At 40.8% G+C, this 23798-nt stretch overlaps 3 protein-coding genes across 5 annotated transcripts in view; 1 reads left to right on the top strand and 2 right to left on the bottom strand.

Annotated features, from left to right (window-relative positions):
* Positions 1-4640, top strand: part of tenm1 (teneurin transmembrane protein 1) — a 220131-nt gene extending 215491 nt beyond the window's left edge. For both annotated transcript variants that reach the window (XM_061786698.1, XM_061786697.1), the window contains 3 exons: positions 109-815; positions 2674-2816; positions 3140-4640. In XM_061786698.1, the coding sequence (XP_061642682.1) occupies positions 109-815; positions 2674-2816; positions 3140-3895 (1606 nt within the window). In that variant the 3' untranslated portion in view covers positions 3896-4640. The remainder of the gene's footprint in view (positions 1-108; positions 816-2673; positions 2817-3139) is intronic.
* A 1020-nt stretch (positions 4641-5660) lies between these two features.
* Positions 5661-9809, bottom strand: sh2d1ab (SH2 domain containing 1A duplicate b). Its single transcript, XM_061786701.1, has 3 exons — positions 9180-9809; positions 8527-8590; positions 5661-6376 (listed from the first exon to the last, which is right to left on the bottom strand). Exons 1-3 carry the CDS (start codon positions 9314-9316, stop codon positions 6233-6235), a joined length of 345 nt encoding a protein of 114 aa, XP_061642685.1. The 5' UTR covers positions 9317-9809; the 3' UTR covers positions 5661-6232.
* Positions 9810-16092: 6283 nt separating this feature from the next.
* On the bottom strand, positions 16093-18638 carry agtr2 (angiotensin II receptor, type 2). 2 transcript variants are annotated; one of them, XM_061786700.1, is made up of 2 exons: positions 18466-18638; positions 16093-18019 (listed from the first exon to the last, which is right to left on the bottom strand). In XM_061786700.1, the coding sequence occupies exon 2, from the start codon at positions 17987-17989 to the stop codon at positions 16748-16750; it is 1242 nt and encodes a 413-aa protein (XP_061642684.1). In that variant the 5' UTR covers positions 17990-18019; positions 18466-18638; the 3' UTR covers positions 16093-16747. The 2 variants fall into 2 exon arrangements, with proteins under 2 accessions (XP_061642684.1, XP_061642683.1); XM_061786699.1 differs by having other exon boundaries at positions 16093-18022; positions 18466-18637.
* Positions 18639-23798: the final 5160 nt, after the last annotated feature.

Genomic DNA, 23798 nt, shown 5'->3' with positions numbered 1-23798 from the left:
ATAGAGCCCTTAATGTCACATTTGTAGGATTCTTTTTGCATGTTGCATACTCATCGTTAGCTTGCTTTAATGCATTCAAAGCCTGATTACTGATCTGCTTGACTCCAGGTTGGTTCCGCTACGTTATGACCAGCGAGACCGCATAACGCACCTCGGTGAGATACAATACAGTGTAGATGAAGATGGCTTTCTCCGTCAGCGAGCCAATGACTTTTTTGACTACAACTCCAATGGGCTCCTGATGCGGGTCTTCAACCGAGCAACTGAGCACACCGTGTGGTACCGATACGACGGGCTGGGTCGTCGGGTGGCCACGAAGACGAGCCAAGGCGAGCAACTGCAGTTCTTTTATGCTGATCTTTCATACCCTACCAGGGTCAGCCACTTGTACAACCACAGCAGCAGCTTGATCACATCGCTGTACTACGACCTACAAGGACACCTCATAGCCATGGAGTTGAGCAGCGGGGAAGAGTACTATGTCGCATGCGACAGTGTGGGGACCCCAAGGGCTGTTTTCTCAAGCAAGGGCCGACTGGTCAAGGAAATCCTCTACACCCCCTATGGAGAAGTCTATCAGGACACCAACCCTGACTTTCAGCTCATCATTGGATTCCACGGAGGCTTGTATGATCCTCTCACACGGCTGGTCCACCTGGGAAGGCGGGATTACGACACTCTAGCTGGTCGCTGGACTTCACCCAACCATGAACTATGGGCGGAGTTGAGCAAAGAGCCAAGACCTTTTAACTTGTACGCCTTCAAAAACAACTGCCCTGTGGGCAAAGTGGAGGAGGTGACGCAGTTTACAACAGGTGAGCTTCACACCTGCACACCAATTAGTAAATCAAAAATACGATGGAGTACAAGATTGATTGGTTTACAGATACACACACTGCACTGCACATGTTGTGTTAGCATTTTTTTTTAACATATTGTAGCAACGTCAGAATCTCTCTTACTTCCCAGGATGCTTTCCAGCACTCTTTCTAAATAGTTGCTGTTAATCAAGCTAAATGGTAAAGCTAAACTTTGCTTGCCTTTGTTACTGCACGCATTATTATGAGTGTATGGATTAGTGATATGTCACGCTAGTTGTTATATGGGAATTTTTATTTTATGAAACCCTGACTGTGTGTTGCATGATAAACAATGACCTTGCAGTCATGTTCGCTGTATTGCTAATAGTGGCCAAGTGCTTTATCAGCTGCGTAAGTTGCTAGTGCGTTCTTCCTGCTAATTGCTCAATCAAGCTTCTTCTGCAAGGCTAAATAACCTCCATTTCCCTTGTGCGACTCGCCAGTGCTACAATGCTTTTACATTGCCATCCCGCCTACCTACCCTGCCAAGGAAAACATGAGCAGATTCAGAATTTACTGATCCGAACCGTACTGTGGTGAACACAACTGCACTGTACTACCTGAGAAGTGCCATATGACAACTATAGCACAAATACGGGGAGATATTGCACTCGCTCGCCCACTCTGTGTCTCTCAACCACACATAGACATGTACACATACACGTGCGCCCACATACAAACACACACACATAAAAAACATCTGCCAGTGAGAATGAGATGACACAGGTGAAGCAATATGTCAGACAGAGGAAATGCAATACACTGAAGAACACGCCAGCAGGAAACAGGACAGCTTCTGATCATCTTGTTTTTTTGTTTTGTTTTGTTTTTTTAACACAAGCTGTTATGCATTGTTCCCTTTTGTCTGTCAAGAACACACTGCTCCCTTGAGGGGTGAAACAGAAGCTTGAACAAGAGAAGGAAATGGAATAGTAGAGTATCAGAGCGACTGTAGGATGTCGGTCGGTTTGTCTGTCTTTCATGAAAATGGAACATTAATTTGGACAGTCATGATCTCCTGCAATATTATTGTTTATTTAAGAATTAAATTTGTTTGTCATCTTTGAGGTTTTAAGTTGTGTTGTCTTTGTCGCGACTTCATACAAATTCGACATACAAGCTCGTTGGTGTTAGCGCGTTCATCTGGCTTCAATCCAAAATGTTCCCACATTTGAAACTAATTCCATTTCTGCTGGTCAATTTTCTGTAACTGCAGCTGCACGCTCGCCGTCAGAGAACTTAGCTTCGTGTACGCTAGCGGCCGCCTTTCTAACGCATGCGCGTGCGCACGCACACACGCACATCGACACGCTCACGGCCAATCAGATGGAGGGTCCCTGCTCTTCACTATCTCTGATTGGTTTAGGGACCACAATGAAAACCATTGTGTGTCTGCTTTCAAGTCGCAGAAATGTTTTTTTCTCACCGAAATGACTGGGCACCTGTACGCGCCCTCTTTTTTCTTTGTTTTTTATTTTTGTCGCACCATTTAGTCTCATCAAAAAAATAAATAAATCTTACGCTGGATTTCCAGCACCATGCCAGAGTAGTAAGCAATGCGCCCGAAGATGCAAATTGATTATTCTTCATGCATCCCTGCTAATTTTTATATGTTTGTGTATTTTTTTAACCTTGTGAGTCAATTTTATATATCCATCCATCCATCCATCCATTTTCTTTTCCGCTTATCAGTGTTACTTTTTAATTTTAAAAAACAAAAACAAAATTGTTTTGTCGGGGTCTGGAAAACACAGACACCTTTGTTTGTCCTGTTTGTTTCATTTGTATTGTTCATTACTGTATTTCTCTCCAGACATTGGCAGCTGGCTACAGTTATTTGGCTTCCAGCTTCATAACGTTGTTCCGGGTTTCCCGAAGCCTGAGATCAGCCATATGGAACAAACATATGAACTGATGAAGACCCAAACCAAGACGCAAGACTGGGACTCAAGCAAGGTGAATTGCTATATGTTATTTGCTGAATTGACACTTTCTTTTCTATGTTAGGATTGAAAAACAAAACAATTCCTCATTACTAGTTAGACAGTTCAGTATTTACCCCTACCCACTCTAGATATTAAACAAAAGCTCTCCTGACTTGACTTTTTTAGGAACTCCCTGAAATTGTGACTCAGTGAGCAAACATACAATATATATATATATATACACACACACATTATTTTTGTTTTAAAAGAATATGCGAATAGGTGAATCTGCAGGTGCCGAGCCGTGAGTATGCGGGTGTCCACTTTAATAACAATTCTGCTATTTTTGTTCAGGTGGTTTTGGGAATCCAGTGTGAGCTCCGCAGGCAGCTGAGGCGTTTCATCTCTTTGGAGCGTTTACCTCTCGTCTCGACACCCGTAGGCTCAACCTGCCACCGACCAACACGGCCTCCTCCCTTCGGTTCAAGGCCCTTTCTTCTCGGACCCAGCATCCGCTTTGCCATTTCCCACAACCGCGTAAGCGCCGAAGTCATCGGCGTGGCCAGTGAAGACAGTCGGCGAGTGGCTGCCATTTTGAACGGCGCCATCCACTTGAGCGGGCTGAGCTTCACCGTGCACGGCTGTGACACCCACCACTTCCTCCAGTCCCGGCCTATTGAGGAAGACCTGGCTTTGGGGTTAGGGGTTGGTGGGCGTGTCCTAGAGAGTGGAGTCAACGTGAGCGTATCGCAAATGAGTGCCATGGTCAATGGCAGGACTCGTCGGTTTGCAGACATCACTCTGCAGCAGGGGGCGCTGTGCTTGTGCATCCGTTATGGCGGCAGTGAGGAGGAGGAGAGGGAGAGGGTGAGGGAGGAGGCCAGGAGGAGAGCAGTGGAGGTGGCGTGGATCCACGAGAAGAAGAGGGTGGAGTTAGGTGATGCGGGGAGCCGACCGTGGAGCGACGTGGAGAAGCAGCAGCTGCTGTCTGCTGGACGTGTGCAGGGTTACGATGGCTACTACTCCCTGCCTATAGAGCAGCACCCAGAGCTGTCCGACTGCGCCTACAACATCCACTTCATGACTCTAAGCGAGGTGGGAGGCAGGTAACACTCAAGCAGCTCTCCCACCCCACCCCACCAAAGACTGCCTGTTTCTACTCGACTCCGATTTGTTCTACCCTTTCTACATGGTATCAAAGAAGAAGAAAAAAAGACGAGTCATCAAAAAAGAACAAGAGATTAGGGGGAAAGATTTCCAAAATGCCTTTAACTGTGACAGAATGATGGTATTTTATTATTATTGTCTGGTTTCTAACAGTGGCAACAAGCAAGTGTGGTTTGGTTGTGGCTTTGCTTTTTGTATCCCTGCTAGCCTGGGAGTTAAATGACTCTTCTGTTGTCCAAAACACTCTTCTTAACTTTGGATTTTGTTCTAATTCACCCAAACTGAAGACTTCTACGGTTTCCAGTGAATTATCTCCTTCATGACTCAAATCAAGAGCTCTCTAGTTGCCAATTACTCTGGATATACTCCCATTTATTTAATGTGTAAGAGAGGCCTTGTTGAGCAAACCTCTTCTGGGTTGCTGCCTCTGCTGTGCTCCAACAGTAGTTTGTATGAGCGTGTATACTCCAATCAAGAATGTACATAGCCGGTGCTTTCACACTGAGAAAAAAAAGTGCTCACCTGGAAGTTCTGTTGTTCATAAGTAAGTGTCAGTATTGTTAATCAATAGAAAGAGCAGTTACATTTTTGCAAAGAATTATACATGGCTATAGTAAATATTCTCGCTGGAAAAAAAAAATAACTTTATGGGGTTCCAATGCTGATTAAAGGTATTATGTGTGAATAATCTGAGTGCTCCCTGGGATGGCATTCTGTCTTATTTGGCTCCACAAAATGTATCCGGCTCTCCCTGTGTCCTCACTCGCCTCCCTTGCACAACATTTGCTGTGCGCTCTTTGTTCTCGTCTCTGGGAGATTGTCGCTCTCAAATCTGTGCTGTCATTATCGCCCATCATTACGGTTCAAACTGAGCCTTGCATGAGAAACCTGCATCTGTCACAAGCAAAGAAGACGTGGGAAGAGGAGGAACGAGAAAGGCGCTGTGGCCGGGAGGAAGAAATGTGACAGCTGAGGCTCAGTGAGTGGGTGGCGAGTGCAGAAGGGGCAGGACCTCAGAGTTGGCTACAGCGTTCTCTCCAGCTTGTCTCGTCTCATTAGGAAATGCCAATCAGGCTACATGTGAGCCACTTCCAAGCTTCTCCCCCCCACCCAAAAAAACTTTATGCAAAGATTTTTTTAAGCGAGCTTTTACTAATCTACCTCCTCTTCCATCTGCCTCCCCTCCCTGCGTCACACCACCATCTGCCCACCATTAATTGTTTCTCGTGGGGTGCCGATGACAGAGCCCCACGCTGCATATGTCGTGAGTGCGAGCCGGTGATATACGTTCCCGACGAGCTCTCTGCGATGCGCCTTCCATTCCATTCCGAAAGCATATGCTTCGTTAGATACTGTCCACCCTCGTCTCGGTGCTGAAAAGATGGAAAGTCCGGTTGCTAGGAGACCACTGTCCCAGCTGAATGGATTCTCACACTCTCCCTCGTTCTGTCTCATGCTCACACTTATTTTTTTCAGAATTTAGTAGTAGTGTCAATCAGAAAAATGACAGTACCACACAGCAACCCCATCCTACCCAGGCAGTCAGCACTCTCTCCGTGGAGATCAGCACTTCAACGTCAAATTGAATTTTGTTCCATAGTATGTGTCAAAAAAGTGCGTGTGCACGTGCATGTGTGTGTGTGTGTGTGTGTGTGTGTGTGTGTGTGTGTGTTTCAGAGAACAAATGAGAACTCATTAGAGGAGTATATTTCACCCAAATCCTTTATTTTCCTTGTCATGAAAAATACATTTTTTGTCAATTTATTTATGCAGTAATGGATATGAATTTTTCAGTAGAGGAATATTTTACACCACACATCCTGGTAAATTATGACACATTTTGTGTGGCATAAAGGAGAACAGACTGCAAGTATACAGTTAGGCCCACAAATATTCATACCCTGGCCAAATTTTGAGTTTAAATGCGTTTTTATTGGGTAACTTGGTATCTTCTAGCTAGATATTTTAGTTGCTTCCATTATGTGTGAATGCAAGAAGGTTCAGTTTAATCTATTTGTACATACTCAATATAGCATTAAACAACATTAATTAATTGTATGTTGAGTTAAAGTGATTTTCTTTTTGGCAGGGCTGAATGGGGATCTGTTTGGAGATGATGTGAAAGTAGCAAAATACAGAAGTTATGCTCAAGATGAATATTTAAAATATATTTTACATTTTGGTTTTGTCTTTTTAATTTTACTGTCCCTGTGCAGCACACGACTGCTGGAGGAGAGTACTCGAGCTGCTGTGTGTTGGTGACAGGCTATTATTGGGTGTCTATGCCTCTGTGGGTGTTTGCGACTGTCTCTGGCCAGTGACAGGGTAAAGCAGAGGCATGGCAATTCCTTGTCCGGGCTGCTGGAAAGCTGCTATCAAGTTCTTGATTTTACGGAAATAGCGTTTCGGCACACCAGGACTGGCCTAAGGTGTTGAAAAAGAGAGAGAGAAAGTAAAGCAGGAGGCGGAGCAGAATTCATAGATTTCATCTCGACATCAAACCCCATGGGGGAAAGAGGAGGATGAGACATGGTTAGTTTGTAATGCGCCAGCTGCACTTAACAAAAGACATCAAAGACTGACCAGGATACAAATAGGCTTTCGCAATAACAATGAAAAAAATCTATTTTTTGAAAATCTGTTTCATATATGGCACAATCAATTTGGCAGAACTCTCATTAAAGACAGAAAATTAATAGAATAGAGAATAATTGATGATAGCAGATGGGAAAATAAAACACTGGGGTATTTCAAGCTAAATTAGGAAAATGCAGACTGAGAGTACTTCATTCCCCTTGTGCATTTTCACATGATGTTTGTCAACAACAACAAAAACAATTATTCATGTTGATCACGCGTGCATGTTTGAAATGTGTGCCATTATCTCGGGAGCTTCCATTGTGGCCAATTAAAACAGTAACAGCACAAACATATGTGGCTTCAAAAGAAGCAAAAATGTTTGGAAGTCATCCTCTTCACCTGGCAAAATTGAAGCCCACTTGCAGAAGCTAAATTGAAGTTTTAAAAATAGTGTGTCTTCTTCAAATGAGAGATTCTCGTCCGCTGTTATTGCATTCTATTCTTTACAATCAGTCACACTGAGAAAAAAAACCCAAAAAACTTCCATGCATTTTACAATCATTCAACCAAACGCATAGATTCCTGTCTTCAAATCTTCCAATTCTTCTCTTTCTCTGGCAGCAAGAATTACCATACAATATTTAATTGAAGTGATATTGGTTATGAATCATGTGAATTATTATTGAGCTTGTAGCACAATCTGTGTTTGTCCTCGTCAATGTTGTTTGATTGATAGTGTCAGTGTACAACATGATGGCAAGGGGGTTCTTACGTGACGACGACGTATATGCGTATAAGCAAAGACAATATTGAGATGTCACTATATGTTCACAGAACGCTGTCTGCAGCCTCAATCATAGACCTCATCACACATTCTGTCAGGTGCAATCCTAGAGTCCACATCTGAAGAGCAACAATGTCTGACATTTAAATCTATTCCATAAAGGCAAAGGAATGAACCAATTTTACAGTGCCTCCTCTCCTCAGAAATATCAACTTGATAAACAGAACCTATACAGAACAAAGGAAACTACACATCTGAAGACAATTTGTTCCAAGACGCTGTTTGACCTCTGATTTTTTTTTTCAATCATAAACCTGTATTGACCGTTATTTTTAAGAAACATTTTAACAATGACAGATGTGTCAAAATAAGTTTACACTTGCTACGATTAAAATGGAAATGCAATAAATTATTTACCCTTTTGTGGCATTTGCCAGACACACGACACCATAGAGGACGAAAGTGAGGTGCCTATCAGACTATAAAATGTAACGCATCACGCTTTGTAAGATATTTACCTACCATACAAGTGTAAGAAAATTAAGCTACTGTTAATAGTAAAACATTCAAATAATAAACCGTATACTTCCTCGGGCTCTAAACATAAAGACGAAACCCACAGCTCACTCTTCTGTTATTTTATCATCATTATAGTCAACCTGTTAGTTATATAGTACTGAAAATTCAGTAGGTGACAATAGGTTATTTTCATGGTTCTATGGTCAGCATCATATTTCTGTCATTGCCATCATTGTTACACTTCTGTGGCACGCAAAAAGCCAAAGAAAATGCAAACACGCTTGGGGAGTGGAACCTGGATGTTCACTGAGAACTGGGCATATTTTTCCAGAAAATTTTGTTTGGATGCCGAATTTAACACCTCGGGGTATTCCTATTTTGAGGTTTTACCGTACACTATAATGGTTTACGATTACTATTGTATTTATCCCAACAGTCTTTGATGGGGTTGAGCTCAAAGCTGTCATATTCATCCACAAACAACCATGTACAGTATTTATGGACCTTGCTTTGTGCACTGCCTGGCATGCTGGAACAGAAAGAAACCTTCACCAAACTGTTCCCCCCAAAACAGACGCATGTGTCCAAATTGTCCTTCGGTGCTCAAAAATGAAGATTCTGGCATCACTAAAATTGTATATTTCAACCCCCAACTAATGACCATCAATTGATTGTGGTGTAGAAGTCATACCTCTGCAGCCCATGATCCTCCATCATGCTTGTGAAACCTGTATGTATAGACAATTCCTTTGCACCTGCACACACACAAAGACACACACACACACACACACAGTTTGTCAGTAAAAGATTTGACCAAATATGTTTGCCATGTTTGGCTGAGGTTGATGCTGCCAAAGTAGTGTCAACCAGTCATTAAATCCAATGCTTCACTTTTTCCTCCCTGTCCTGTGAATGTTTATTTTCAAGAAAAATATGAAAAAAAAATATAATTCTTTGTGTGGTAGTAATTTCAGCTGACCCTGTTTGTTCATTCTTGCGATTCAGAAGATTCCCACTGGATGTAAGAATGTATTTATGTATGTATGTATGTATGTACAGTATGTTTGTGTGTGTGTCAGAGAACAAATGAGAACTCATGAGAGGAGGATATTTCACTCAAATTCTTCATTTTCCTTGTCATACATTTACAAATATTGTTGTCAATTTATTTATGCATTAGTGAGCATGATTTTTTTCAGTAAATGATTATTTTACATCACGCTTCCTGGTAAATTATAACACATTTTGTGTGGCATAAAAGACAAGAAACTGCAAGTATACAGTTAGGCCCACAAATATTCTGGATGCCCACTGAAGAGAAGGAAAAGTTGCTCATTTACTCACAGCACACAGAGGCAGTAGACGTCGGGTACAGAATCGCTGTTTCGAACCAAGTAGCATCCATCCCGTCCATCCACCAACAGTCGCCGCTCCCCTTCCTTCTTACCAATGGGTCCATGGTAGACAGACAGCTTTTCCATCTCACCTTTCGAGAGGCGGGTTTAAATACCACAACAGCTTTTTCTGTAGTTTTTACCTATTCTCAATACACTCTCCCTTGTTCTCTTTCTCACATTCAAGACTTTTGGTCAGTGGATTGTATGGCCCAGAATGGATGGCAGTGAGGCTGCGTCTCTTTTTCTATTTGTTCTCGCTCCTGCAAATGTCTGTTTGGGAGCATGAGTTCCGACTCACAAGCTTTCTGAATTTCTCTTCCTCCTATCGCATGCTGACGGCAGCCAACGCACTTCGAGTCGGATGGCTCATTGCTTAGAAGCCATTATCTTTTTCTGAATGCATACATACACGCCCACATGTAAATTGTGTGTATGCATCATTCAGGAAATATTTATTTATTTATTTTTTAAACTTTGACAGGAAACAACTTTAACCACCAAAATGGCTGTTTCGACAACATTAGGAAGCGAAAATAAAACGTGAATGCAAAAGCAGCAACATTGTTTCCAGTTGAATCAAACAGCGGCCTTGCTGTTTTTACATGAAATAACTTTTCTTTTATGTACCTTGAAAGTTAAATAAACATGTTTCAGATTTTACAAGATATCCACGTTTTCACAATTTCAATATATGCAGCTCATAAACTTTAACGGATAAAATTGTGCTGCAGGGCAAAAAAAAAAAAAAAAAAAAGAACCCATTAAAACTGACATACAAAAACACTTTACATATTTATGTCAAGCTGTTTAAACATTATTATGTTAGATTAATACAGCAATGTTAAATTGATCCACCATTCATTTATATTCTTTGTGTTGAACAAACAAAATACAGTTAATGTGGAACTGCTTGACATATACATATTGCTTAGAGTCCTTTCTTAGGGAATATAAGAAGGAAGTCTTTAAAATTCCTTTGGGGGGGGTACTTACAGCTCACCGTGGGGATCACTGTTCAAGTCATTGACCGACCGACAGAAGAATGTGTGCAGCAAAAAGTAATCCTCATCAGTGTGGACAGAGAGGATGCGGTGATGGACTGTGCACCCCCAAGCACCTCCCGCCCATGGCTGTGATGTACTTGAACCTTGAAACCCTGACTTGAACTGAATCTATCAAATGAAGGACATGCAGAAATGAAGTGATAGTGAAGACATGGTTCTTGTATTTGTATCTTTCTTGTAGAATAACTGACAATATTGTTACTCATCACCATAACAAAAATAATAATAATAATAATTGAACAATAGTACATGCAGAAACAAAGTCATATTGAAGAAAAGGTTCTTATTTCTGTAGAATAAACTAATAATATTGTTGCTCATCATCATGAAAAATTCGGTCAAACAGCACAACACAAAAACAGTTTCAGAAATGTCAATGGCAAAGTGTCATCAACAGCCACAGCACAATGAGCACCAAGTCATTATTATATTGTACAGTTTTGATGTTTGATTGGAAAGGCACTTCATTACTATGTTTCTACAAATTTGCAGGCAGGTAACAAAAAATGTGCCATCCAAGAGTCACCGACACTTCAGCTTGCATTTTCTTATTTGTCATTCACGAGGATCTTCTATTGATCATGTGTCAAGGACGCATACACCTCAACCACAGAACAGCGAGGAATAGCTAATGAAGCGATGTGTGTCTCGACATACTGCAGAGCTGCTCCAAACTCCACTTTCAATCTGTCCTGTCAGTTACAGCAGAGTTGCTGTTGTGTCAAATGTTGTTGTAAACAGGACCTGCTGATTAAAATATTGAATGTCGTATGCACACTTTGTTAAGCGGGTGCAATAGCATCTGGTGTGTCACACTAAGAGGAATATCGTAGAGGCTTGGGAGGCCATGTTTGCCTACAGGCAGCCATGTGCACTTGTAGAAACGCGGTGGTGTTCAAGCACCTGCCCTTTTGCCCTGGAGCAATAAAGGGCCCATTTTGCCACAGCCATATTTTTCCCAACATTTATCCATCCATCCATCCATGCAACCAGCCAGCCATCCATTTTGAACACCGCTAATCCTGGTTAGGGTCGCGGGGCGCCAGAGCCTATCCCAGCTGAAATTGGGCGAAAGGCAGACTACACCCTGAACTGGTCGCAGGGCACATATAGACACTGACAACCATTCGCACTCACATTCACACTGTCACTGAGCCGTCATTTATCAATGCAACAACAAATAACTGTCATCAGTTTTCCCCAACGTGTTTTGAAATCAGACAGGCATTCATTTGAGTCCTTGGGAGAATTGTACATACTGTATGCTCCCACCTTTCCCACTGACCCCCCTCCTCCTCCTTCCAAAAACCTGCCATTCGAACAGTTTTGTGTTGACTATTTATATCCAATGGAGCCTCCCTTCACCTCCTTTGTTAAAATTTTGTACAAACCCCAATTCCAATGAAGTTGGGACGTGTGTAAAACGCACATAAAAACATAATAGAATGATTTCCAAATCCTTTACCACCTACATTCAATTGAATACATTACAAAGACAAGATATTTAATGTTCAAACGGATGAATGTTCTTGTTCTTTTTCTCCAAATTTTATCTCATTTTGAATTGGATGCCTGGAACATATTCCCAAAAAGCTGGCACAGGGCCAACAAAAGACTGGGAAAGTTGAGGAATGCTCAAAAAACACCTGCCTGTAACATTCCACAGGTGAACAGGTTAATTGAAAACAGGTGAGTGTCAGATTGGGTATAAAAGGAGCATCCCCAAAAGGCTGTTTGAATAGCTGTTATTCATGGGTTCTTAAGCCACAAATATTGTAGTCCGGCCCCCTTGAGATCTAATTGGGGTAAATGTGGCCCGTGAACTAAAATGAGTTTGACACCCCTGGTCTAAAGGATATTGCCACGTGGACTCAGTAACACTTCAGAAACACAGTCAGTTAAGATAGTTTGTCGCTACATCTACAAATGCAAGTTAAAACTCTACCATGCAAAGCAAAAGACATGTATCAGCAACACCCAGAAATGCCGCCGGCTTCTCTGGGCTGGAGTTCATCTGAGATGGACTGACGCAAAGTGGGAAGTGTGCTGTGGTCTGACGAGTGCACATTTCAAATTTCGGGGCTAAATCGTGGCCGTCCTGTCCTACAGCCCTCACTATTCGCAGTCCGGCACAGTCCCTTTACCCTGTGAATAGCGGTGGTCCACTGTAGCGTGAAAAGGGACATCCTGGGCATTTCCAACACAAATTATCCTGGAAACACGATAAAAGGACATCAAAGATTATTAAAAAAAAAATGATGGCACTGGAACTTTAATTGTATAAATATTTTTTTCAATGAGTCCCCTTTTTTCGGCTTGAGCACCTGCCCGCAAAAATGTTTGTGCGCGTGTCTGCTAGACAGTGTCCTTTGCACAGATGACCACATGCTCTTACAGACAGCGTTGTGACTTTGGAGAATTTTTCAGTCTGGATTAGTTGAAAGGTTTCTCCACTCACAACTGTAGCCTCCGAGTCATCAGTCTGTGTCACAGCTCTCTTTCCCTCAGCTTGTAAAGATCATGAGCATGGGGCTTGTGGGCTGAGTGTGAGGGTAAAGCAGCCTGTCTGCCTGCCAAATGCATCTGAAGCATGTTAGCGCCGCTCAGTGGTCAATTCGAAAGATTTACTGCATTGGGGGAAAAAAAAATTCACTCTTGTATGAGCAGTAGTAGACGTTATAGGAAACAAATACCAGCAACCTAACAATGACTTTCAAATATTAGATGTGACAAAATGACTTACACGCTGTATTTAAGGAGAAGTACAGATATGTTAATTTTTTTTTTTTTTAAACTGGTAAAACAGAAGAAGTAGCCTTCAAATTCAACTCCTTTAATTTAATAAAAGTAAAAAAGTAAAAACTGAAATATACCTAAGTACATACAGTTATACTGTATAGGCCTAATATACCCATTTTGGTAACTTGGCACAACAACAATAAAAACCTACACTCAAAACAGTTTCTTTTTTTATTATTATTAACTTTCACAGAGCTTGTATACTGAGAATGAAATAAAAAGCTAGCCAACGTTAGCTTCGGCTTTTATGCTATCAAAATCGAATTGAATTGAATGAATTGATGGGGAATATATTGCTTCTCTGAATCTGTTGTATCATCTTCATTATGCACCTTGGTTCACGTTTTTTCAAGTCGGTTTGTTTCGCCTTATAAGTTCCCAAGATCTCAATCAATCAGTCAATCAAATCTCAACCGTAGCTGACATGAGCTCCGTCTATTTACGTCGTGTCATCATTCGCGGAGGTTGAAAAAGTACCGAGCCTGTTTTGACAAAGTAAGGAGCAGAAAGTACACACATCTGTTTTCAAATGTAGGGCGTAAAAGTAAAATTCATCAGAAAAATAAATAAAGTACTCATGTAAAATACAGATACCTGAAACATTTACTCAATATGTACGTTGTCCTTATTTACTCCACCCCTGTCAAACTGTTTGTCATTAACAAAACAGTTTTAGTAGTATGTTTTTTTTTTAAATGTTTTTTTATGGCCTTCAGCAGGGGAAACAAATACATACACATACACTCTATCAGCTCCCAGCTCACAAAGGGGTAGGCCAGGGTCAGTGTGGTATGCAGAGGATCTATACTAGACGCAAGTAGCAGACAGATGCTCCATTGATTAGCACAACACAAGTGTTTCAACGGGAATGGATCATCAGAGCATCTGTATGAGACTATGATAAGCAGCCTTTGATATGTGCAATCCATTGCGAGGTCACTCGAAGGAGGAAGAGGGACTAAACATATTTTTTTGTTTTGTTTTCATTTTATTATAAAATTCAGACAAAGAAATTGCTTTTCAATTACTCAAAACGTTTTAAAGACTTGAATACAATACAAATGTTACATTGTATAGAATTAAGCATACTGTAGACTGGTATTCCTAACTGTTAGACCAATCAAGTAACTTCATACATTATCTGTATATTTTTAATACACAGCTAAATGTATTAGACCACCTGTCATGAAGAGAATATCCAGCATCATGAACTCCTTTTATTTGCACTTTTTCGATTGTAGTGAGCGCTCGACATTTCACCGTTTTCAAGAGGAATGACTTTGAAACTGCATTGCCCTTTTTTAATACACACATTTGTGCTCACTGTGCTTCTGTGGGAAGTCACACATTAATTTGTTATTTTGATTTGAAAAAGTCATTCAAGAATGCAATTATTGTTATTCTTGTATTAAATATCATTGAAATCAAACTACAAGTGGAGTAACATTACATAAAGCATTAACATAAAACATGATTCTGGTCATTACAAATATTGTTAATTTAGGACAACATAAACAGCATAAACATTGCACTGGCTCGTGGTCTAATAAATTTGTGAAGCATAGTACATTTAAAAATGGGAAACAATACATTTTAATTGCACTTGGTGACTGAATGTCCAACGATTCATACCCTGGCAAAATTCTGACTTCAAATGGGTCTGTATTTGTTCAATGGGTATATTCCGCCTGGAAATGACACGTTATAGGGTCCCTGTACAAATATTTACCATTTTCATAGATTAAAAGATTTCTAAAAATTATTTAGATTTCTATTATTAGTGAATAATTTGTGTGCACCATTCTAAAGGATTCTGATAACTTCAAGCATGATCTAGAAATTCCAAATCAACTATACATTGAAGATCAATAGATACAGTATGTCTGTAATGAGAAAAGATATGCTTTATTTTGGATATGGAAATTGTCAAAACACAATATATGCTTTTTTTTTTTTCAATTGATCTTTTAACTAAATTTTATAGTTTTGCCACTTCTTGGTGTCATTTATAGCTAAAAAGAAGACACTCAAAACTTGGTCAAGGATGAATAATTTGAGGTTTCAAAGGATCTACTGAAATAAAACATAACATGTTTCATCATAACAGTATGATCTGATTGTGAGGAACAGCAAACCAAAGCCAAACATTTTAACCTCACCATTTAATAGCTTGTAAGATGACATCAGAATATAGAAATATAACGGAGATGGTATACAGAGAGTCATACTATTAGAGAGTGCTCTCAGTATGTTGAAGTGCATTTCAACAACCCAGTAAACATATTGATAAATTATTCCTCTCTGACGGTGAAAAAAAAACCCTACCTCTTTAAAGGTAGAATATTTGATGCAGTTGTTTTAATGGATCTCAGACAGTGTTTAAGTGGTCATCTTACCTGTATTATCCATCCATCCATTTTCTGAGCCGCTTCTCCTCACTAGGGTCGCGGGCGTGCTGGAGCCTATCCCAGCGATCATCGGGCAGGAGGCGGGGTACACCCTGAACTGGTTGCCAGCCAATCGCAGGGCACATACAAACAAACAAACATTCACACTCACATTCACACCTACGGGCAATTTAGAGTCTCCAATTCATGCATGTTTTTGGGATGTGGGAGGAAACCGGAGTGTCTGGAGAAAACCCACGCTGGCACGGGGAGAACATGCAAACTCCACACAGGCGGGGACGGGGATTGAACCCCGGTTCTCAGAACTGTGAGGCTGACGCTCTAACCAGTCGACCACCGTGCCGCACCTGTATTGTTTAAACAGTAAAACATAACTTTTTTTTTTTTTTTTTTTTACTGTTTTGTGTTTTACCCCCCATGCTGAATCCTATTCAATTGTACAAGTGGTCAAAATATGTAGTACTTGTTTTGGGGGGGTGGGGTGTAGGAAGTATTCTGAGTACCAGGAGAAAACCCACGGAATCACATTGATTCCACACTGGAGGGCTTGAGTCAACTTTAGAACACAAACTCTTGACTGCGAGGCAGATGTGGTAAATTTGTAGTTTATGTGTGACAAGATAAATGCATAAACAATTGAAACTGTTGTTTTGTCTTTTTGGAAGCTAATGTTTTTGTTGAACTACATATATGGCACATACGATAAATGTCTATTACTTAACCCTGAAACACAATATAACATATACAAATATGACGTTCCAAAGGTGGTGGTTTAGTTTTCTATCTGGACCATTTTAGTGCAATCATGGAGGACGCCTAAAGGCACAACAACCTGCGCTAAATACTCTTCTTCATATATGCAACTTTCTTGTTTTTTTTCACAGATGTGCAGGGAAGTCATATAGTGAAAAAGGGCTCTGCATCAACACATCAATGTCCTCCACAGTGGGCTCTGTGGAAGTCTGGTGACCCTCAATTCACTCACCCGGAACATGTAGGAAGTAGGAAAAGTATACTATTTGAAGGTTATTGAGCAGTAACAACTCTGCTACTTCATGCGTCATCTTGAAAAACAGCAAAATGTCCTTTCTTCCTCCTTTGTTTTGGAAGATTTTAATCTTATTTTTTCTTATTAGTGTCGGAAAAGCAGTCTCAATCTTCAGGTTACATTGTTTTTATTTATTTTATTTTTTTCATCACTATTATTGAATCATTGCCCAGCGTTATGTTACCTGATCAGGCGCCTAAGCATGTGCAGAGGCATCAACAATTGCCAGATCTTTCAAGTCACTGAGTTTTCGGGAGAAAGAACTGAGTCTAGTGCTGAATGAGCCCCTCTTCTGACTGTGATCCTCCTCACGAGCCTTCAAACGCACACACAGACCCTTACTAAGTGTGCCCAGTCTACCTCGGAAATGGTTCCCAATAAAGCAGTACAGCACCGGGTTGATGGCAGAATTAGAGAAGCCCAAGCAGAGGGTGAGGGGGGTGAGGTTCTGGATGGTCCACTGTGCCCAGCAACTGTCCAACCAGTCATCACTCTTCAGTATGTCTATAAACGTCACACAATGGAAGGGAAACCAGCAAAGGAAGAAGGCCAAGACAACTGCAGCCACAGTCCATAAGACCCTTTCCAGCCCTCTTCCCTCCATGGGTCTGCCTCTACTGGGGCTGGGGTTCACACATGGGGTCGGGGGTCTCTCTGGTTTACTGCAGCTGTCGTGTGACCCCGAGGCTTTAAATGTACTGCCAGAGTGTGATGGTTTCCGCAGGATTACGAGCCCAGAACCAGCCAAGAAGTGTCTACCAATTGCACAGTAGCAACAAGAGATGATGATCATTGGCAGGAAAAAGCCCAGAAGTACTTTCATCCAGGCGAGGCTCCGATACCAGGTGGGATCCGGATAAATAATCACACAAGCTTCCACGCCAAACACCTCGATGTAGTGAGTGTCCCTCAGAGCTGTAGTTGGCGCCGTGCAAGCAAATGCCAGAACCCACACAAGGATGCACATGAGCTTGGCACGTTTCAGGTCTCGAACACTCTGAGAGCGCAGTGGGTGAACCAGAGCAAGGTAGCGGTCCATGCTCATGCAAGTGATGAAGAATATGGAGGCATACAGATTGAGATTATGGAGACTTCCGCAGATCTTGCACGCTACTCGTCCGAAGGGCCAGCTGTAGCCTTGTGAGTAGTAAACAGCCCACAGTGGGAGAGAAAGCAGGAACAGAAGGTCCGACACACAAAGGTTCAGCATGAACGTATTGGCGACAGTTCTCCTTGAGGCGTTAGTGTGGGCCAACACACACATAGCCAGTGTGTTGGCAATGATGCCCAGAACGCAGATAACGCTGTAGATAGAGGGGATGATGGTGGTCATAGGCACCGGAGGCCAGTCTGTGCAAGCAGAAGTGTTCTCGAGGTTGTTGGTCGTATAAGGAGAGAAGGTGGAGTTAAAAATGGAGCTGTCATTTGGGACTGCCATTATGGAACAATTCTTTCAGTGCTCCAAGGTCTACTGGAAGAAACCACAAAGGAAAGTTAGTTGCCTTTTATGGATAATTTCTCTTTCTATGTGATAAACGTAACATTTGGCTCCAGTATTCTACTGGATACCCAATATGAGTTCAAATAACTGTTGCAATCGCTCGCTAATGAAAGCCAAATGAAGATGTCTTGGCTGCTCATTGGGTTTCACAGAAAAATGCATTCCATTTTAATACTGGAAAAGTAAGCTTTGAAACATGCATGCCATGTATGAACATTGGGTCAAGTTTGATTTGCTATTAAATAGAGGAATCTGGAGGAAGCCCCTGGTTTGGTTGCACAAAAAGAATATATCATTAATAGAGAAATAATATAATTCAAAAAAGGCTGTCAGGGATACAAACACGAGGGATTACATCACCAAACAAACAAAACAAAGTCATTTCATGAATTTAAACATGAATATATTTTTACCTCAAGTGTTTGTTTGTCCAGTCCAGTAGGTTGAGCTTTTAATGCCTCATTTGTCGAAAGTCCATGTCTTTGCATTGGCCTCCTCTCTATCAAGAGTCCCAGACCATGTTATGTGTCAGAGTGTGTGGAGTGGTGGACACGGTCTGGAGCCTCTGAGAAACCAGATGAGGCTGTGGGGAGTCTTATAGCCCCCATGATGATTGCACAACAGGGGAAGGTGCACACACGTCACATTGTCATCATCAGAGGGGCGGGACTGTACCTGGAAACAGGCCAGCCTACACAAATATATTGTTTTCATTTTGCACACATGCAGCCCCCAAACTTTTTTATTGGGCTGCTAATTATCAGAACTATTTTAGTAATCATCACAGAGTGACACAAATTATTGCTTATTGCAGTTAATTCATATATGTTGTGTTCATCATTCTAGTACTGTTTTTCAGTGTCAACCAATGTGAAAATTCACAGTGTAGTGGTACACATAGCTGCCTTTCGCATTGCTATAGTGGGCTGGTTCTCGGTTAATGCTCCGACATCAAGACACTGGAGTTAGTGGTAGTTCCAAGAAGCGATAAACGGGAGGGTATCGTGCATAAAAACTGAATAATCATATGAGTTGAGAAAGATGAATTTTCAATGTTATACAATAGGCTTTACATGGTGTAATGAAGAAACCAGAAATAAACTGAATTTTCAATTTGGGTCTTCAGCTGTTGAATCCCTGGTGGGATTTAAGGTACAAATGACCTCAAACCCCACCAGGGCCTGTGACTTGAGAAATGGAGGCTACTTGTTAATTATCCTCGCACTGTCTTACTCTGCCAGCGGTCAGATAAGCCATGGGAAATATTTACTTTGTCTCAGCGGAAGTCAAGCCAGCCACTGAGGCATTCGGGGGAGGATGGGTGGGAGATGAACGAAGAGGACGATAAGCATATATTGCAGGGAATGAATGCGGCGATAGGGAGGAGAAGGTATGAAAACAGTGGAGATTCTCTCCAGTGGTTTTTCATTAAAGCCTCGGGTACAAGTTAATGAGGGATGCACGCAAAGCTTTATGACTGATTGCATCACAGCTCCTATAATCAATGGTGTGACCATGCATGTGTGTGTCTGCTTCAATACAGTACCTGTTCAACCTGATACACTTAATCCAACCCTGCCATGCACGCCTCTGTTTACGCGCCTGCTCAGATGCGTGTGCACGCCGCTCCATTGACTATTTATCAGAACGTGACGTGTCCTAATATCTGTGAGAAAGCTGACACTAAGGAGGACAGATGAAGGCATGGCAGAGTCCAGCAAAATCTTACCTTTCAAAATGCTGGTAAAAAATTTATAACCATTGGTCATATAGTGTATTGTGTTTTGTATGTTATTATGCATGAACAGCTATTCAATGAAAGCATTTATGTAAAAAAGAAAAAGAAAGAAAGAAAATGCAAAAAAACAAAAGACTAAAACAACAGCTAGTATTTGTGATTAATTACTTAGAAATACAGTTTAGCATTATAAAAGAGGATTTTCTGCACATGGGTTTACTCTAAACCCGATGCTGCAGCCGTATCAGTAATATCAAAAAAAAAAAAAAAACAGTCCCTTACAACACTTCCATGGGCCAAGATATGGGCCTTTTGTATCATCAGGTAAAAAATGCATGCAGAATTTGATTTCATGCATACTGAAAAGTAATGAAAACTTTATACCTGATAAAAAAAAAAAAACCTTTTGATGTTTTAGGCTATTCTCATTTATTACAGTAGCACAATTTTCTAGATTTATTGGACATTTTTTATGGCAGTCATAAATACCTCCAACAAGTCCAAATGTATATGCAGTACTGCAAATACAAAATATTTGTGGTGTGCTGTGTAGGATTTGTGTTCGTTTGTCCATCTGTCAGTTGGCAGGCTTCAACAGATGGTCAAATTTGCAATTATGATTCGTGGTGGGTGGGCAATTCCATTGATGCCATAGTTAGTCAAGGGGTGAAACCTTTACCCCTCTACAAAGTTAAGTTTTCTTCATTTGCCCAATTCTGCTCTTTGTGTCATATCACTTTTGTTTTAACATGTCAAAATGAATGCTGTGAAAAATATGATTAAAACAAAAAAGCCACAGTTGGCCATATTATTTTACACTGACCATTATGACCACTAATATAATAATATCCAATCGACACCACTGCAACCACTACAAGCACAATAATGAAAATATTGTTGTAGTCATACGTTTCTGAAAGTGTCAATCCCAAAAAATATACGTATATTTTGTCTTTGTAAAAGCATATTATCTGATACCGGTACAGCTTCTGTACCTGATTTCACTATGATATGGCTGGTCAGTGTATATTACTCCAATAAAAGTGAAATATTCTCATTCCTTCCTTTCCCTTTCACTTGTTTTTAACTTAAAGTGGTCCTTTGACCTTTGTCAACATTTGCAGGGCCAATTTGACTTTCTATTATCTGCAGACAATCGATCTGTTGAGAGCAGTGCACCAGTAGAAACTGTCATTTTTATTGAATTCATCCCATTGAAGCATCTGTTTACTCTTGCAGACATATTGTAATCGGCCCTTCGTTTCGCTCGGGCTCCATGTGGCGCAGTGATAAACAGTGTGGTGTGAATGTGTTGCTGTTTGTTCATCACACGTTCCAGTTGCAGAGACTCTGTAACGGGCTGCAGATAACAAGGGCAATAGAGCAGAGAGTACCGAACTCAAACTTAAACCCTCAATGAACATTTATCAAACAGGCAATTGTTTTTTTTTCTCATTCCGTTATCATTTCGCAGCTTATCTGAAGTTTGTTTCCAGTCCTTGCACTCCTTCCTTCATTAAAATTCATTGTAGTTGACTGTTGCTGCAATTTAAAAGTGATAGCTCCGACGTTATTGCCGCAAAATAGCTAATTTACTATTTTGTTTGTTAGTATTAAAATCTGATTTCGTCTATAAAGGGGAAACAGAGAAATCGTGTTTACTAATAAAGAGCCATACACACATCATTTTCCAAACACCCTAATATTGCTTATAATCACATGTTTACATGTTTTGTTGATAAGTGTAGTCCATGTCTATCTTATGGTTGAGGTCTTTGCTTGCTTGTCAGACCCTGGGAAGACCGTGACCACAAACTGGACCCCTCACACTGTCCCCTGTGGAAAATGGGGTGAGAGGTGAGAGGTCAGGATTGTAAAATGCACTTCCTCTGTGCACAAGACAAATCTGAGAGCACAGCGGACAACATGACGAAGTCCAGTAGAACATGAAGTTCTGAGAACATTATTATAGCTACTGTTTGTGTGGCTTGGTGCAGGGCAGGGGTAGGGGGATGGTGGGATGCATTTACAAGCAGAGGGGGCCCTAGAGAGAGGCGAGAGAAGGTTATACTTAACAACCCATCTGGCTTGGGGGCTTCGAAACATCCAGCACATCCTTTGTCATGGAAAAAAGATGAAATTGAGAGACTTAAAAATTCAATCAATGTTCTGGTTTCCTAGAAACTCTATAGTTTAGAATGCATCTTTTAGTGTTTTATTTAAATTTCAAACCAACACAACAAACATGACACATGTTTTCGACACCCTTAAGTTAGGGTGATAATCAGAGTAATAAGTAGCATAATACAGTTTCCTAGAGCAGCAATATTATGTTGCAATAAAGCAATAAAGACATCTATACTAAACAGTTCTGAAAAAAAATGTGATACATTATTTTTAGTAATATGTTTTTTTTAGTTTTCTCTCTTATGAGCTTCAAAATAACAATGTGATGAAATATTTATTTGTTCAATTCAAGTTTATTTTCATGAGCAAGAAAAAAATTATTCACAACCATAGTATGTATTGGATAAAACACAACACAAACTACTTATTAGACAGAATTACCATTAAATGTAAATCTCTCCTCTCAGTTTTTACTAGAGTGGGAGAAAAAGTTTGTGAACCCTTTGGAATTTCTTACATTTGAATAAATTGGTCGTAAAATGTGGTCTGATCATCTAAATCACAAGAATAAACAGAATCTGCTTAAACTATTACCACATAAAAATTATGGTTTCATATATTTATTGAAAATAAAGATTTATAGGACAGGGAGGAAAAAGTAAACAAACCTCTAGGCTACAGATTCTCAGATGAAACCAAAGTTGAATTGTTTGGAAGAAACACACAACACCATGTGTTGAGGAAAAATGCCACCGCACACTAATATCAAAACCTTATCGAAACTGTGAAGCATGGCGGAGGGAGCATCATGGTATGGGTGTGCTTTTTACCTCAGGGCCTGGACAACTTGCTATCATCGATGGAAAAATAAATTCACAAGATTATTGAGATATTTTGCAGAAGCACTTGAGGCCATCTGTCCAACAGTTGAAGCTCAAGAGGATGGGTGTTGCAAACTGACAATGATCCAAAACACAGAAGTAAATCAACAACAGAATGGCATCAGAAGAAGAAAACGTGTTCTGGAATGGCCCAGTCAAAATCTTGACCGATTGAGATGCTGTTGTATAACCTCAAGAGAGCTATTCACACCAAACATCCAGGAATCTTGCTGAACTGCAACAGTTTTGTCAAGAGGAATGGTCCAAAATCCATCCTGACCATTATGCTGGATCAGAAACCTCCAATTCTGTTGCATATTAAAACATATCGCTTGTTTGAACCATGGCTATGTTGCATGTGGTATCACTTCATTCAGTTGGTAATCATGAAGACTTGTTCGTGACATCTGGCGGTTGATAAAAACAGATGCCACCCAAACGTCCCCTCGGTTCAAACCATAAGCACAAAGGGATGCCACAGGCTGCCCGGTTCCCAGATGCTTGTTCATCCATTCGGGAAAGAAAGAATATCACATAATGTCTTCATCTGACATCTTTTTCTCTCATATTCCCCCCTCTCACACGTGAGCAAGCACATAGTAACCTAGGGTCACTACGCTGGTTAACCTCAAACTGAGTTTAGGAGGTTCAGTTCCTCCGAGGAGCCATAAAGATGCAATGAAGATGTTAACAGATTGCACGTGTGGCACCAACAATGTTTCCCAAAGCATAGATGAGTGGCTCATGTTTTGTTTCTTGCACAATTTCCATGTCCCTTGGCCATCAAAAAGTACAAACATTCCATTTGTGTTGCATGCATTTAGAAATAATGAAAAAAAACACAACTGTGTGACTTGGCATTCAACTCTGGATGCAGTTAACTAATGCTGTGCAGTGTTTGTGTCAGTTTCTGATAAGTTTATAGCCTAGTGTTATGAATAGCATTAAATATACTATGAACAATGCATAGCATTGAACAATTCTCCTCACACTATAAAAG

Source organism: Phyllopteryx taeniolatus, chromosome 10 (genome assembly GCF_024500385.1).
Source record: "Phyllopteryx taeniolatus isolate TA_2022b chromosome 10, UOR_Ptae_1.2, whole genome shotgun sequence".
In the NCBI taxonomy this organism is placed as follows: Eukaryota; Metazoa; Chordata; class Actinopteri; order Syngnathiformes; family Syngnathidae; genus Phyllopteryx; species Phyllopteryx taeniolatus.
The sequence above is the reverse complement of the archived record's forward strand: the minus strand, read 5'-3'. Positions and strand labels throughout refer to the sequence as shown.

Excerpts from the sequence above, each read along its gene's own strand:
- sh2d1ab (XM_061786701.1), bottom strand. The coding sequence starts at position 9,316 with ATGGAAAAGCTGTCTGTCTACCATGGACCCATTGGTAAGAAGGAAGGG. Across the intron at positions 8,591-9,179 it reads GTCTACTGCCTCTGTGTGCT|GTGCAAAGGAATTGTCTATA; the intron begins GTGAGTAAATGA and ends GTGTGTGTGCAG. Across the intron at positions 6,377-8,526 it reads GAGGATCATGGGCTGCAGAG|GCCAGTCCTGGTGTGCCGAA; the intron begins GTATGACTTCTA and ends TCAACACCTTAG.
- agtr2 (XM_061786700.1), bottom strand. The coding sequence starts at position 17,989 with ATGGCAGTCCCAAATGACAGCTCCATTTTTAACTCCACCTTCTCTCCT.